We start from the raw sequence: 17,046 nt of genomic DNA, 5'->3' as shown, positions 1-17,046 counted from the left end.
CCTGGTTGAGCTTTAGGGGTAAAACATAACCCCTGTTGGGGCTTTAGGGGTAAAACATGACCCCAGTTGGAGCTTTAGGGGTAAAACATGACCCCTGTTGGGGCTTTAGGGGTAAAACATGACCCCTGTTGGGGCTTTAGGGGTAAAACATGACCCCAGTTGGGGCTTTAGGGGTAAAAATAACCCCTGTTGGGGCTTTAGGGGTAAAACATAACCCTGTTGGGGCTTTAGGGGTTAAACATGATCCCTGTTGGAGCTTTAGGGGTAAAAATAACCCCTGTTGTGGCTTTAGGGGTAAAACATGACCCCTGTTGGGGCTTTAGGGGTTAAACATAAACCCCTGTTGGGGCTTTAGGGGTAAAACATGACCCCTGTTGGGGCTTTAGGGGTAAAACATGACCCCTGTTGGGGCTTTAGGGGTAAAACATGACCCCTGTTGGAGCTTTAGGGGTAAAAATAACCCCTGTTGTGGCTTTAGGGGTAAAACATGATCCCTGTTGGAGCTTTAGGGGTAAAAATAACCCCTGTTGTGGCTTTAGGGGTAAAACATGACCCCTGTTGGGGCTTTAGGGGTTAAACATAAACCCCTGTTGGGGCTTTAGGGGTAAAACATGACCCCTGTTGGGGCTTTAGGGGTAAGACATGATCCCTGTTGGAGCTTTAGGGGTAAAACATGACCCCTGTTGGGGCTTTAGAGGTAAAACATAAACCCCTGTTGGGGCTTTAGGGGTAAAACATGACCCCTGTTGGGGCTTTAGGGGTAAATCATGACCCCAGTTGGGCTTTAGGGGTAAAACATGACCCCTGTTGGAGCTTTAGGGGTAAAACATGACCCCTGTTGGGGCTTTAAGGGTAAAACATGACCCCTGTTGGGGCTTTAGGGGTAAAACATGACCCCTGTTGGGGCTTTAGGGGTAAAACATGACCCCAGTTGGGGCTTTAGGGGTAAAACATGACCCCTGTTGGGGCTTTAGGGGTAAAAATAACCCCTGTTGGGGCTTTAGGGGTAAAACATGACCCATGTATGGGCTTTAGGGGTAAAACATGACCCCTGTTGTGGCTTTGTGGGTGAAAAATAACCTTGTTGAGGCTTTAGGGGTAAAAATAACCCATGTTGGGGCTTTAGGGGTAAAACATGACCCCTGTTGTGGCTTTAGGGGTAAAACATGACCCCAGTTGGGGCTTTAGGGGTAAAACATGACCCCTGTTGGGGCTTTAGGGGTAAAACATTACCCCAGTTGGGGCTTTAGGGGTAAAACATGACCATGTTGGGGCTTTAGGGGTAAAACATGATCCCTGTTGGGGCTTTAGCAGTAAAACATAACCCCTGTTGGGGCTTTAGGGGTAAAACATGACCCCAGTTGGGGGTTTAGGGGTAAAACATAACCCCTTTTGGGGCTTTAGGGGTAAAACATGACCCCTGTTGAGGCTTTAGGGGTAAAACATTACCCCTGTTGGGGCTTTAGGGGTAAAAATAAATAAATAAATAAAAATGTGAAGCGCACTATAATGTGGATCTGCAATAGTCCGTATTGAATCTAGGCCTTAGTTAGTTATGTTAGTCAGTCAGTTGGTCAGCCAGTTTGTTAGTTAGAAGCTAGGTTAGTTAGTTGGTTAGTTAGTTGGGGGCTAGTTAGTTGGTTAGTTCGTTGGTTAGTTAGTTAGTTGGGGACTAGTTAGTTGGTTAGTTAGTTTGATGCTAAATAGTTAGTTAGTTAGGGGATAATGGGTTAGGGGCTAGTTAGTTGGAGGCTAGTTGGTTAGGGGTTAGTTAGTAATATTCTAGTTAGTTAGATGCTAGTTAGTTGGAGGCTAGTTAGGTAGAGGCTAGTTAGTTAGGGGATAGTTAGTTAGATGAAAGTTAGTTAGAGGCTAATTAGTTAGAGGCTAATTAGTTAGGGGCTAGTTAGATAGGGGTTAGTTAGTACCCTGACTGCTAGTTAGTTAGAGGCTAGTTAGTTGGAGGCTAGTTAGTTAGGGGCTAGTTAGTACCCTGAAGTTATGCAGGCTGCTAGTTGGTTAGGGCTAGTTAGTTAGGGGTTAGTTATACCCTGAGGTCATGCAGGCTGCTAATAAGTTAGGGAGTAGTTAGTTAGAGGCTAGTTAGGTAGAGGGCAGTTACTTAATGGCTAGTTAGTTAGGGGCTAGTTAGTTAGAGACAAGTTAGTGAGGGGCTAGTTAGTTAGATGCTAGTTAGTTAGGGGCTAGTTAGTACCCTGAAGTTATGCAGGCTGCTAGGTAGTTAGGGGCTAGTTAGTTAGAGACAAGTTCATTAGGGGCTAGTTAGTTAGATGCTAGTTAGTTAGGGGCTAGTTAGTACCCTGAAGTTATGCAGGCTGCTAGTTGGTTAGGGGCTAGTTAGATAGGACTTAGTTAGTTAGGGATTAATTAGCTAGGGGCTAGTTAGTACCCTGAGGTTATGCAGGCTGCTAGTTAGTTAGGGGATAGTTAGTTAGGGGATAGTTATACCCTGGGGTTAAGCAGACTGCTAATAAGTTAGGGAGTAGTTATTTAGGGGCTAGTTAGGTAGGGGCTAGTTGGTTATGGGCTAGTTAGGTAGAGGATAGTTTTCCACTGAGGTTACGCAGACTGCTAATACGTTAGGGAGTAGTTAGTTAGGGGCTAGTTAGGTAGAGGGTAGTTAGTTAGTGGCTAGTTAGTCAGAGGATAGTTAGTTAGAGGCTAGTTAGTTAGAGGCTAGATATTTAGGGGCTAGTTAGTATCCTGAGGTTATGCAGGATGCTAGTTAGTTACGAGCTAGTTAGTACCCTGAGGTTATGCAGGCAGCTAGATAGTTATAGTCTAGTTAGTACCCTACAGTTATACAGGCTGCTAGTTAGTTAGGGGTTAGTTGGCTAGTTAGTACCACAAGGTTATGCAGGCTGCTAGTTACTTAGGGGTTAGTTTTCTAGTTAGTTAGGGTCTAGTTAGTACCTTGAAGTTGCGCAGGCTGTCATTCTCCTCTCTTCCTCCTCGACACACCAGCTTCTGCATCTTTACCAGGAGCAGCTGCTGAGCCCTGTAGATCATACGCACACACACACACACACACACACACTGTAGTCTGTAGTACTGTGTAGTAGTATGTAATAGTCTGTACTAGTCTGTAGTAGTCTGTAGTAATCTGTAATAGTCTGTAGTACTCTGTAGTAATCTGTAGTAGTATGTAGTAGTCTGTAGTAGTGTGTAGTAGTCCATAGCAGTCTGTATTTACCGTGAGTAAGAGGGGATGGTGCCTTTTTCCAGTAGGTCGGTTCCAGAGTAGGGTTCGACCCGGGAGCAAAGCCACTCCCACTTCCCCTGGTGCATCGTGTCCAGGACATGGACCACCTTAATCAATCAATCAACCAATCAAATAATACGTTAATCAATCAACCAAACAATAAATCAAGCAATCAACCTATCAACCGATCAATCGATCAACCAATCAATCAATCATTAATTCAATAAATTAATCAAACAATCATCCAACCAATTAATCAAACAATAAATTAACCAAACAACCAAGCAATCAATCAACCCTATCCCTAACAACAACAGCACGATAATAACAGGTACCTCGTTACATATTGTAGATTGATGTTGTCACGCCCTGGCCTTAGTATTCTTTGTTTTCTTTAATATTTTAGTTAGGTCAGGGTGTGACATGGGGAATGTTTGTGTTTTGTCGGTTTTGGGTGGTTATATGGTAAAGGGGGTGTTGGGTGTAGTGTATGGGTTTGTGTTGAGTGTATGTGTCTAGCTGTGTCTATGTTGGGTGTAGTTGTCTAGGAAGGTCTATGGTTGCCTGAATGGGTTCCCAATTAGAGACAGCTGATTTCTGTTGTCTCTGATTGGGAGCCATATTTAAGGTAGCCATAGGCTTTCGTTTGATGTGGGTAATTGTCTATGTTATACGTTTGTAGCCTGTATGTGCACTACGTTCATAGCTTCACGGTCGTTTGTTTGTTTTGTTAGTTTTGTAATAGTGTTTTGTTTTTTGGTTCTCCTTCTTCATAATAAAAAGGAAGATGGCTTATTTTCCTAATGCTGCGTTTTGGTCCGTCAATCCGCCACACGATCGTGACAGAATTACCCACCAATGCAGGACCAAGCGGCATGTAAAGCGGCAACAGGACCCACCTACACAGGATTCTTGGACATGGGAGGAGATACTGGATGGTAAGGGACCTTGGGTACAACCGGGAGAATATCGCCTCCCTCGTGAAGAGCTGGAGGCAGCGAAAGCCGACAGGAGGCGATATGAGGAGGCAGCACGGAAGCAAGGCTGGAGAACCGTGAGTAATACCCAAAAATTTCTTGGGGAGGGGCTCATGGGGAGTGTGGCGAGTCCAGATGGGAGATCTGCGTCAACTTCCCGTGCTACCCGTGAGGACTCTAAGAGGGAACCTGAGCCAGTCGGGCTGATATTGGAGGTGAGCAATGGGAATGATACAGAGACTGTTAAGGATTTATTGGGGAGGTTGGAAGAGAGTGAAATGAGGGAGCTGCTGTGTTGGTGCGTGAGGCACAAGATCCACCCGACAGAGCGTGTGCGGGATGTGATGTTACCTGAGTCAGCTCTCCATGCTCGTCCTGATGTGCGTGCTAACCGTCTGGGAATGACAGTCCCACGAACCAGGCCTCCTGTACGCCTCCCTAGTCCTGCACCTCCTGTATTAGTCCCACGTACTAACTCTCCTGTGACAGTCCCCAGCCCAGTACAACCAGTGCCTCCTCCACGCACTAGCCCTATGGTGCGTGTCTCCAGCCCTTTACCACCAGTGCCTAAACCACGCACCAAGCCTCCTGTGTGTCCCCAGAGTCCTGTGTGTCCTGTTGCTGCTCCCCGCACTAGCCCTGAGATGCGTGTCCCCAGTCCGGTACCACCAGTTCCGGCACCACGCACTAGGCCTAATGTGCGCTCCCAGGGTCCAGTATGCCCTGTTCCTTATCCCCGCACTAGCCCTGAGATGCGTGTCCCCAGCCCGGTACCACCAGTTCCGGCACCACGCACTAGGCCTAATGTGCGCTCCCAGGGTCCAGTATGCCCTGTTCCTTCTCCCCGCACTAGCCCTGAGATGCGTGTCCCCAGCCCGGTACCACCAGTTCCGGCACCACGCACCAGGCCTACAGTGCGCCTCAGCCGGCCAGAGTCTGCCATCTGCACAGCGATGCCTGAACTGCCCGTCTACCCAGCGCCATCTGAGCAATCCGTCTACCCAGCGCCATCTGAGCCATCCGTCTACCCAGCGCCATCTGAGCCATCCGTCTACCCAGCGCCATCTGAGCCATCCGTCTGCCCCGAGCCATTAGAGCCGCCCGTCTGTCCCGAGCCGTCAGAGCCATTCGTCAGTCAGGAGCCGCTAGAGCCATTCGTCAGACAGGATCTGCCAGAGCCGCCAACCAGACAGGATCTGCCAGAGCCGCCAACCAGACAGGATCTGCCAGAGCCGCCAACCAGACAGGATCTGCCAGATCCGCCAGCCAGCCATGTGCAGCCAGATCCGCCAGCCAGCCATGTGCAGCCAGATCCGTCAGCCAGCCATGAGCAGCCATATCCGTCAGCCAGCCATGAGCAGCCATATCCGTCAGCCAGCCATGAGCAGCCAGATCCGTCAGCCAGCCATGAGCAGCCAGATCCGTCAGCCAGCCATGAGCAGCCAGATCCGTCAGCCAGCCATGAGCAGCCAGATCCGTCAGCCAGCCATGAGCAGCCAGATCCGTCAGCCAGCCATGAGCAGCCAGATCCGTCAGCCAGCCATGAGCAGCCAGTTCCGTCAGCCAGCCATGAGCAGCCAGATCCGTCAGCCAGCCATGAGCAGCCAGATCCGTCAGCCAGCCATGAGCAGCCAGATCCGTCAGCCAGCCATGAGCAGCCAGATCCATCAGCCAGCCATGGGCCGTCCCTCAGTCCGGAGCTGCCGTCCCTCAGTCCGGAGCTGCAGTCCCTCAGTCCGGAGCTGCCGTTCCTTATCCTGGTGCTGCCCCTTATCCTGGTGCTCTCCCTTAGTCCGGAGCTGCCCCTTAGTCCGGAGCTGCCCCTTAGTCCGGAGCTGCCCCTTAGTCCGGAGCTGCCCCTTAGTCCGGAGCTGCCCCTTAGTCCGGCCCTTAGTCCGGAGCTGCCCCTTAGTCCGGAACTGCCCCTTAATTCAGTGGGGTTAATGTGGAGGGGGGTCATTTGGAGGAAGCTACGAGGCGGTTAGTGACTGTGGTGGGGTGGGGACCACGACCAGTGCCGGAGCCGCCACCGTGGAAGGAAGCCCACCCAGACCCTCCCCTAGACTGTGTGCTGGTGCGCCCGGAGTTCGCACCTTAAGGGGGGGGTTATGTCACGCCCTGGCCTTAGTATTCTTTGTTTTCTTTAATATTTTAGTTAGGTCAGGGTGTGACATGGGGAATGTTTGTGTTTTGTCGGTTTTGGGTGGTTATATGGTAAAGGGGGTGTTGGTTGTAGTGTATGGGTTTGTGTTGAGTGTATGTGTCTAGCTGTGTCTATGTTGGGTGTAGTTGTCTAGGAAGGTCTATGGTTGCCTGAATGGGTTCCCAATTAGAGACAGCTGATTTCTGTTGTCTCTGATTGGGAGCCATATTTAAGGTAGCCATAGGCTTTCGTTTGATGTGGGTAATTGTCTATGTTATACGTTTGTAGCCTGTATGTGCACTACGTTCATAGCTTCACGGTCGTTTGTTTGTTTTGTTAGTTTTGTAATAGTGTTTTGTTTTTTGGTTCTCCTTCTTCATAATAAAAAGGAAGATGGCTTATTTTCCTAATGCTGCGTTTTGGTCCGTCAATCCGCCACACGATCGTGACAGATGTACCTCATCACAAAGCACATATTGTAGATTGATGTACCTCATCACAAAGCACATATTGTATATTATGTCATGTATATATTGTATATATGTACACTACAAGTCAAAAGTGTAACGGCTTCCGTCGGTAGAAGGAGAGGAGGACCAAAGTGCAGCGTGGTACGTATCCATCATTTATTAGAATACTTCTCAATATGAACAAAAACAATAAACAGACGAAAAACCAACGAAGCTACAGTCCCGAACTAGTGAACACAGAAAACAACAGGAACACACGAACAGGAACAATCACCCACAAACCAACAGTGAAAACAGGCTACCTTAATATGGTTCCCAATCAGAGACAACGTAAAACACCTGCCTCTGATTGAGAACCATATCAGGCCAATGAGACAAACCTAAACAAAGAAACACATAACATAGACTACACCCACCCAGCTCACGTCCTGACCAACTAAACAAAGACTAAACAAAGGAAATAAGGTCAGGAACGTGACAAAAAGTTTTAGAACATCTACTCATTCAAGGGTTTCCTTTATTTTTTACTATTATCTACATTGTAGAATACGAGTGAAGACATCAAAACTATGAAATAACACATATGGAATCAAGTAGTAACCAAAAAAGTGTTAAACAAATCAAAATATATTTTATATTTGAGATTCTTCAAATAGCCACTAGTTGCCTTGACGACAGCTTTGCACACTCTTGGCATTCACTCAACCAGCTTCATGAGGTAGTCACCTGGAATGCATTTCAATTAACAGGTGTGCCTTGTTAAAAGTTTCTTTGTGGAACTACTTTCCTTCTTAATGTGTTTGAGCCAATATGTTGTGATGTGACAAGGTAGGGGTGTTATACAGAAGATAGCCCTATTTGGTAAAAGACCAAGTCCATACTATGGCAAGAACAGTTCAAAGAAGCAAAGAGAAGTGCAGTCGCAAAAACCATCAAGAACAATGAAGAAACTGGCTCTAATTAGGACCGCCACAGGAAAGGAAGACCCAGAGTTACCTCTGCTGCAGAGGATAAGGTCATTAGAGTTAACTGCACTTCAGATTGCAGCCTAAATAAATGCTTCACAGAGTTCAAGTAACGGACATATCTCAACATCAACTGTTCAGAGGAGACTGTGTGAATCAGGCCTTCATGGTCGAATTGCTGCAAATAAACCCCTACTAAAGGACACCAATAATAAGAAGAGACTTTTTTGGTCAAGAAACACAAGCAATGGACATTTGACCAGTGAGCATTTTTTTCATATAAACGTTTCATATGAATGTTTTACCCCTAAAGTCAGTAACCATGCCCACGTCAGCACAGTGGCAACGTGATGGATCCGCCCTCCAAGCGAGTGCATAAAAGGACTGGTAACTGTCACGAGCGGCGTCTTGAAAATGATCGGACCAAGGTGCAGCGTACATTTTTCTTTATTTTTTTAAACGTCGCCAACAAAACAATAAACAACAAAAACGAACGTGAAGCTCCGTAAGGCTATACACAGACACAAGGGTACCTCAGGGTTAGGGTTCCTCACATTAAACGAAGACAACAACCCACGAATGAGAAAAGGAAAGCAGGCTGCCTAAGTCTGATTCCCAATCAGAGACAACGATAGACAGCTGTTCCTGATTGAGAATCATACCCGGCCAAAAACAAAGAACCAGAAAACATAGACTTTCCCACCCGAGTCCCACCCTGACCAAACAAACATAGACTGTCCCACCCGAGTCACACCCCGACCAAACAAACATAGACTTTCCCACCCGAGTCACACCCCGACCAAACAAACATAGACTTTCCCACCCGAGTCACACCCCGACCAAACAAACATAGACTTTCCCACCCGAGTCACACCCCGACCAAACAAACATAGACTTTCCCACCCGAGTCACACCCCGACCAAACAAACATAGACTTTCCCACCCGAGTCACACCCCGACCAAACAAACATAGACTTTCCCACCCGAGTCACACCCCGACCAAACAAACATAGACTTTCCCACCCGAGTCACACCCCGACCAAACAAACATAGACTTTCCCACCCGAGTCACACCCCGACCAAACAAGCATAGACTTTCCCACCCGAGTCACACCCCGACCAAACAAACATAGACTTTCCCACCCGAGTCACACCCCGACCAAACAAACATAGACTTTCCCACCCGAGTCACACCCCGACCAAACAAACATAGACTTTCCCACCCGAGTCACACCCTGACCAAACAAACATAGACTTTCCCACCCGAGTCACACCCCGACCAAACAAACATAGACTTTCCCACCCGAGTCACACCCCGACCAAACAAGCATAGACTTTCCCACCCGAGTCACACCCCGACCAAACAAACATAGACTTTCCCACCCGAGTCACACCCCGACCAAACAAACATAGACTTTCCCACCCGAGTCACACCCCGACCAAACAAACATAGACTTTCCCACCCGAGTCACACCCTGACCAAACAAACATAGACTTTCCCACCCGAGTCACACCCCGACCAAACAAACATAGACTTTCCCACCCGAGTCACACCCCGACCAAACAAGCATAGACTTTCCCACCCGAGTCACACCCCGACCAAACAAGCATAGACTTTCCCACCCGAGTCACACCCCGACCAAACAAACATAGACTTTCCCACCCGAGTCACACCCCGACCAAACAAACATAGACTTTCCCACCCGAGTCACACCCCGACCAAACAAACATAGACTTTCCCACCCGAGTCACACCCCGACCAAACAAACATAGACTTTCCCACCCGAGTCACACCCCGACCAAACAAACATAGACTTTCCCACCCGAGTCACACCCCGACCAAACAAACATAGACTTTCCCACCCGAGTCACACCCCGACCAAACAAACATAGACTTTCCCACCCGAGTCACACCCCGACCAAACAAACATAGACTTTCCCACCCGAGTCACACCCTGACCAAACAAACATAGACTTTCCCACCCGAGTCACACCCCGACCAAACAAACATAGACTTTCCCACCCGAGTCACACCCTGACCAAACAAACATAGAGAATAAAAGGATCTCTACGGTCAGGGCGTGACAGTAACAACATTTACATTAGACCAGAAAGCTTGGAGCGGTGGCTACAAGTTGAAATGGTTGCAATTTAAATACAGACCAGCGTGACCGACAGCACACAACCAGAGACTTTCTGTCGAACTATTCGTCACAGACGGATCGAGTAGTTACAACAGAGAGACGACAGACAAAGACATCTAAGCGTAAACATATGTTGCACTTCTAAATCCGAATGAGGGTTGTCAGGGTGCTAAATATTTATATTTACAGTGAGCGTATCATTTAACTGTATGTACGATAGTTGAATTGCAATGTCTCTCCTTCTCCCGCTCTTTCTTTCCCCACCTCTTTCATTGTGTAACCAGCCGTCATATCGGGTTAGTCCACTAGGGACTTTTCATTGTGTAACAAGCCTTCATATCGGGTTAGTCCACTAGGGACTTTTCATTGCATTATGTTAGTAATCAATTCAACCTATGCTGTGTGTGTTTATGTATTTCTGTGTGATTATTTAGTTAGTTAGTAAATAAATAATTTAGCCAATTTGTGTATCGCTGAATCATCATTTAGACTAGGATTTATGAAGTCAATGACTTTCAGAATGAGACTGATATGAGGTCATAACTAACATTTACTTTGATGATAGTTACCTTATTGAGGAAAAGTGTACTGACTATGACTGAGATATGTGGTTGTCTCACTTAGCTATCTACAGATGAATGTACTGACTATGACTGAGATATGTGGTTGTCTCACTTAGCTATCTTCAGATGAGTGTACGTACTATGACTGAGATATGTGGTTGTCTCACTTAGCTATCTTCAGATGAATGTACTGACTATGACTGAGATATGTGGTTGTCTCACTTAGCTATCTTCAGATGAATGTACTGACTATGACTGAGATATGTGGTTGTCCCACCTAGCTATCTTCAGATGAATGTACTGACTATGACTGAGATGTGTGGTTGTCTCACTTAGCTATCTGCAGATGAATGTACTGACTATGACTGAGATATGTGGTTGTCTCACCTAGCTATCTGTAGATGAATGTACTGACTGTAAGTGGCTCTGGATAAGAGTGTCTACTAAAGGACAGGGTTAGGGTCAGCAGGTACCTCATCACAGAGCACGCTCAGGGAGCAGGTGTCTGATTGGCCAGAGATGTTGAGGTTGATTCTGATGTAGAATGAGTCTCCTGACGTCACCGTTCCCTCCGATAGATCACTCTGCAGCCTCCGGTACCCTGACACACACACAGACCCACACAGATACACAGATACACAGCACACAGACACACACACAATAGATTGCACAGTGTTTTTTTTTCTATGTTTGAAGCCTGAGCGTAAAGTGAGGTATCCAGAACAGATGCAGATAAAACCACCACTACAATACTGTATACAATTTATAATTCTGTTAGGGGATTTATAATGGTGTTAGGGGATTTAGGATGGTGTTAGGGGATTTATAATGGATTTATAATGGTGTTAGGGGATTTAGGATGGTGTTAGGGGATTTATAATGGTGTTAGGCGATTTATAATGGTGTTAGGCGATTTATAATGGTGTTAGGGGATTTATAATTCTGTTAGGGGATTTAGGATGGTGTTAGGGGATTTATAATGGTGTTAGGGGATTTATAATTCTGTTAGGGGATTTATAAGGGTGTTAGGGGATTTATAATGGTGTTAGGGGATTTATAATTCTGTTAGGGGATTTATAAGGGTGTTAGGGGATTTATAATTCTGTTAGGGGATTTATAATGGTGTTAGGCGATTTAGGATGGTGTTAGGGTATTTATAATCGCCTAACATCAAGGCGGTGACCCGTTCCTGTAGGTTCATGCTCTACAACATTCGCAGAGTATGACCCTGCCTCACACAGGAAGCGGCGCAGGTCCTAATCCAGGCACTTGTCATCTCCCGTCTGGATTACTGCAACTCGCTGTTGGCTGGGCTCCCTGCCTGTGCCATTAAACCCCTACAACTCATCCAGAACGCCGCAGCCCGTCTGGTGTTCAACCTTCCCAAGTTCTCTCACGTCACCCCGCTCCTCCGCTCTCTCCACTGGCTTCCAGTTGAAGCTCGCATCCGCTACAAGACCATGGTGCTTGCCTACGGAGCTGTGAGGGGAACGGCTCCTCCGTACCTTCAGGCTCTGATCAGGCCCTACACCCAAACAAGGGCACTGCGTTCATCCACCTCTGGCCTGCTCGCCTCCCTACCTCTGAGGAAGTACAGTTCCCGCTCAGCCCAGTCAAAACTGTTCGCTGCTCTGGCACCCCAATGGTGGAACAAACTCCCTCACGACGCCAGGTCAGCGGAGTCAATCACCACCTTCCGGAGACACCTGAAACCCCACCTCTTTAAGGAATACCTAGGATAGGATAAAGTAATCCTTCTAACCCCCCCCCCCCCTTAAAAGAGTTAGATGCACTATTGTAAAGTGGTTGTTCCACTGGATATCATAAGGTGAATGCACCAATTTGTAAGTCGCTCTGGATAAGAGCGTCTGCTAAATGACTTAAATTTACATTTACATTTACATTTAAGTCATTTAGCAGACGCTCTTATCCAGAGCTAAATGTAATGTAAATGAGTAATGGTGTTAGGGGATTTATAATGGTGTTAGGGGATTTATAATGGTGTTAGGGGATTTAGGATGGTGTTAGGGGATTTATAATGGTGTTAGGGGATTTAGGATGGTGTTAGGGTATTTATAATGGTGTTAGGGGATTTATAATGGTGTTAGGGGATTTATAATGGTGTTAGGGGATTTAGGATGGTGTTAGGGTATTTATAATGGTGTTAGGGGATTTATAATGGTGTTAGGGGATTTATAATGGTGTTAGGGGATGGTGTGTTTGTCTGTGTGCGTGTGTGTGTGTGTACGTCTACAGTGTAAAGACGTACCATCATAGTTGGCACGGTAGTGCAGTTGGATTGGTCCAGAGCAACGTTGCATCGTCCAATGGGCTTCCTCCTGGGTGCAGGTGTCCAATGAGATGCTCTGGTTCTCCCCACGGATACAGCCCTCCAGCTGGGCCAGCCAATGACAGAGAGGGAAGGGGAACAGAGCCAAAAAGAAGACAGCTGTAGGCCCACTTACTCCTTATACGCCCAGTCATTTCATTCAGCCAATATTATGGGATTTTCAATGGTTGTACTTTTTTTAAATTCCAATTTCAGTGTTTATGGTACCTCAGGGTTAGGGTACCTAGGGTACCTCAGGGTTAGGGTACCTCAGGGTTAGGGTACCTAGGGTACCTCAGAGTTAGGGTACCTAGGGTAACTCAGGGTCAGGGTACCTCAGGGTTAGGGTACGTTAGGGCACCTAGGGTACCTCAGGGTTAGGGTACCTCAGGGTTAGGGTACCTCAGGGTTAGGGTACCTAGGGTACCTAGGGTACCTCAGGGTTAGGGTACCTAGGGTTATGGTACCTAGGGTACCTCAGGGTTAGGGTACCTAGGGTACCTCAGGGTTAGGGTACCTCAGGGTTAGGGTACCTAGGGTTATGGTACCTAGGGTACCTCAGGGTTAGGGTACCTCAGGGTCAGGGTACCTCAGGGTTAGGGTACGTTAGGGCACCTAGGGTACCTCAGGGTTAGGGTATCTCAGGGTTAGGGTACCTAGGGTACCTCAGGGTTAGGGTACCTAGGGTACCTCAGGGTCAGGGTACCTAAGGGTTAGGGTAACTAGGGTTACGGTACCTAGGGTACCTCAGGGTTAGGGTACGTTAGGGAACCTTAGGGTTAGGGTACCTCAGGGTTAGGGTACCTCAGGGTTAGGGTACCTCAGGGTTAAGGTACCTCAGGGTTAGGGTACCTAGGATACCTCAGGGTTAGGGTGCCTAGGGTTAGGGTACCTCAGGGTTAGGGTACCTCAGGGTTAGGGTACCTCAGGGTTAGGGTGCCTAGGGTTAGGGTACCTGAGGGTTAGGGTACCTTAGGGTACATTAGGGTTAGGGTACCTAGGGTACCTTAGGGTTAGGGTACCTAGGGTTAGGGTACCTCAGGGTTAGGGTGCCTCAGGGTTAGGGTACCTCAGGGTTAGGGTACCTCAGGGTTAGGGTACCTAGGGTACCTCAGGGTTAGGGTGCCTAGGGTTAGGGTACCTCAGGGTTAGGGTACCTCAGGGTTAGGGTACCTCAGGGTTAGGGTGCCTAGGGTTAGGGTACCTCAGGGTTAGGGTACCTAGGGTTAGGGTACCTAAGGTTAGGGTACCTCAGGGTTAGGGTACCTAGGGTTAGGGTGCCTCAGCGTTAGGGTACCTTAGGGTTAGGGTACCTTAGGGTACATTAGGGTTAGGGTACCTAGGGTACCTTAGGGTTAGGGCACCTTAGGATTAGGGTACCTTAGGGTTAGGGTACCTTAGGGTACATTAGGGTTAGGGTACCTAGGGTACCTTAGGGTTAGGGTACCTAGGGTTAGGGTACCTAGGGTTAGGGTACCTCAGGGTTAGGGTACCTCAGGGTTAGGGTACCTCAGGGTTAGGGTACCTCAGGGTTAGGGTACCTCAGGGTTAGGGTACCTAGGGTACCTCAGGGTTAGGGTGCCTAGGGTTAGGGTACCTCAGGGTTAGGGTACCTCAGGGTTAGGGTACCTCAGGGTTAGGGTGCCTAGGGTTAGGGTACCTCAGGGTTAGGGTACCTAGGGTTAGGGTACCTAGGGTTAGGGTACCTCATGGTTAGGGTACCTAGGGTTAGGGTGCCTCAGCGTTAGGGTACCTTAGGGTTAGGGTACCTTAGGGTACATTAGGGTTAGGGTACCTAGGGTACCTTAGGGTTAGCTCCTAGGGTACCTCTTTTGACACTGTGTTAACAACCCTCCAGGCGAGCTTCAATGCCATACAACTCTCCTTCCGTGGCCTCCAACTGCTCTTAAATACAAGTAAAACCAAATGCATGCTCTTCAACCGATCACTGCCTGCTCCTGCCCGCCTGTCCAACATCACTACTTTGGACGGCTCTGACTTAGAATATGTGAACACCTACAAATACCTAGGTGTCTGGTTAGACTGTAAACTCTCCTTCCAGACTCACATCAAACATCTCCAATCCAAAGTCAAATCTAGAATTGGCTTCCTATTCCGCAACAAAGCATCCTTTACTCATGCTGCCAAACATACCCTTGTAAAACTGACCATCCTACCAATCCTCGACTTCGGTGATGTCATTTACAAAATAGCCTCCAAAACCCTACTCAATAAATTGGATGCAGTCTATCACAGTGCCATCCGTTTTGTCACCAAAGCCCCATATACTACCCACCACTGCGACCTGTACACTCTCGTTGGCTGGCCCTCGCTTCATACTCGTCGCCAAACCCACTGGTTCCAGGTCATCTACAAGACCCTGCTAGGTAAAGTCCCCCCTTATCTCAGCTCGCTGGTCACCATAGCAGCACCTACCTGTAGCACGCGCTCCAGCAGGTATATCTCTCTAGTCACCCCCAAAACCAATTCTTCCTTTGGACGCCTCTCCTTCCAGTTCTCTGCTGCCAATGACTGGAACGAACTACAAAAATCTCTGAAACTGGAAACACCTATCTCCCTCACTAGCTTTAAGCACCAGCTGTCAGAGCAGCTCATAGATTACTGCACCTGTACATAACCCATCTACAATTTAGCCCAAACAACTACCTCTTTACCTACTGTATTTATTTATTAATTTATTTTGCTCCTTTGCACCCCATTATTTCTGTCTCTACTTTGCACTTTCTTCCACTGCAAACCAACCATTCCATTGTTTTATTTTTATATTATATTTTATTTTTTTTTTATTATTTATTTTTTTATTTTTTTATTTTTTTTATTTTTTTTTATTATTATTTTTTTTAGTTTTTATTTTACTTGCTGTGTTGTACTCACTTCGCCTCCATGGCCCTAGGTACCTTAACCTTAGGGTTAAGGTACCTAGGGTACCTAGGGTTAGGGTACCTAGGGTACATCAGGGTTAGGGTACCTAGGGTACCTCAGGGTCAGGGTACCTCAGGGTTAGGGTACGTTAGGGCACCTAGGGTACCTCAGGGTTAGGGTATCGCAGGGTTAGGGTACCTAGGGTTAGGGTACCTCAGGGTTAGGGTACCTCAGGGTTAGGGTACTTTAGGGCACCTTAGGGTTAAGGTACCTAGGGTACCTAGGGTTAGGGTACATAGGGTACATCAGGGTTAGGGTACCTAGGGTACCTCAGGGTCAGGGTACCTCAGGGCTAGGGTACGTTAGGGCACCTAGGGTACCTCAGGGTTAGGGTATCGCAGGGTTAGGGTACCTAGGGTACCTCAGGGTCAGGGTACCTCAGGGTTAGGGTAACTAGGGTTACGGTACCTAGGGTACCTCAGGGTTAGGGTACGTTAGGGCACCTTAGGGTTAGGGTACCTCAGGGTTAGGGTACCTAGGGTTAGGGTACCTCAGGGTTAGGGTACATCAGGGTTAGGGTACCTCAGGGTTAGGGTACCTAGCGTACCTCAGGGTTAGGGTGCCTAGGGTTAAGGTACCTCAGAGTTAGGGTACCTCAGGGTTAGGGTACCTCAGGTTTAGGGTACCTCAGGGTTAGGGTGCCTAGGGTTAGCGTACCTCAGAGTTAGGGTACCTCAGGGTTAGGGTACCTCAGGTTTAGGGTACCTCAGGGTTAGGGTATCTAGGGTTAGGGTACCTCAGGACTAGGGTACCTAGGGTACCTCAGGGTTAGGGTACCTAGGGTTAGGGTGCCTCAACGTTAGGGTACCTTAGTGTTAGGGTACCTAGGGTTAGGGTACCTCATGGCACCTTAGGGTTAGGGTACCTAGGGTTAGGGCACCTTAGGGTTAGGGTACCTAGGGTTAGGGTACCTCAGGGCTAGGGTACCTAGGGTACCTCAGGGTTAGGGTGCCTCAGCGTTAGGGTACCATAGGGCACCTTAGGGTTAAGGTACCTAGGGTTAGGGTACCTAGGGTACCTCAGGGTTAGGGTACCTTAGGGTTAAGGTACCTAGGGTACCTAGGGTTAGGGTACCGCAGGGTTAGGGTACCTAGGGTACCTCAGGGTTAGGGTACCTAGGGTTAGGGTACCTCAGGGTTAGGGTACCTTAGGGTTAGGGTACCTAGGGTACCTCAGGGTTAGGGTACCTTAGGGTTAGGGTTCCTCAGGGTTAGGGTACCTAGGGTACCTCAGGGTTAGGGTTCCTCAGGGTTAGGCTAGCTAGGGTACCTCAGGGTTAGGGTACCTTA

The 17,046-nt window shown here is 47.9% G+C and overlaps 2 protein-coding genes across 2 annotated transcripts in view; one reads left to right on the top strand and one right to left on the bottom strand.

Annotated features, from left to right (window-relative positions):
* The window catches only part of card11 (caspase recruitment domain family, member 11), a 140,091-nt gene that overhangs the window by 23,365 nt on the left and 99,680 nt on the right, over positions 1–17,046 (bottom strand). Inside the window, exons 18-21 of the mRNA XM_055912603.1 lie at positions 12,755–12,881; positions 10,959–11,086; positions 3,215–3,330; positions 2,935–3,019 (exon numbers count right to left, since the gene is read on the bottom strand). Of these exons, the coding sequence (XP_055768578.1) occupies positions 2,935–3,019; positions 3,215–3,330; positions 10,959–11,086; positions 12,755–12,881 (456 nt within the window). The remainder of the gene's footprint in view (positions 1–2,934; positions 3,020–3,214; positions 3,331–10,958; positions 11,087–12,754; positions 12,882–17,046) is intronic.
* Positions 1–17,046, top strand: part of chst12a (carbohydrate (chondroitin 4) sulfotransferase 12a) — a 121,077-nt gene that overhangs the window by 59,871 nt on the left and 44,160 nt on the right. The gene's annotated exons all lie outside the window — the stretch shown is intronic.

This window comes from Salvelinus fontinalis, unplaced genomic scaffold, assembly GCF_029448725.1.
Source record: "Salvelinus fontinalis isolate EN_2023a unplaced genomic scaffold, ASM2944872v1 scaffold_0191, whole genome shotgun sequence".
Classification (NCBI taxonomy): Eukaryota; Metazoa; Chordata; class Actinopteri; order Salmoniformes; family Salmonidae; genus Salvelinus; species Salvelinus fontinalis.
Note: the sequence above shows the minus strand (reverse complement) of the source record. Positions and strands in the feature narration are given on the sequence as shown.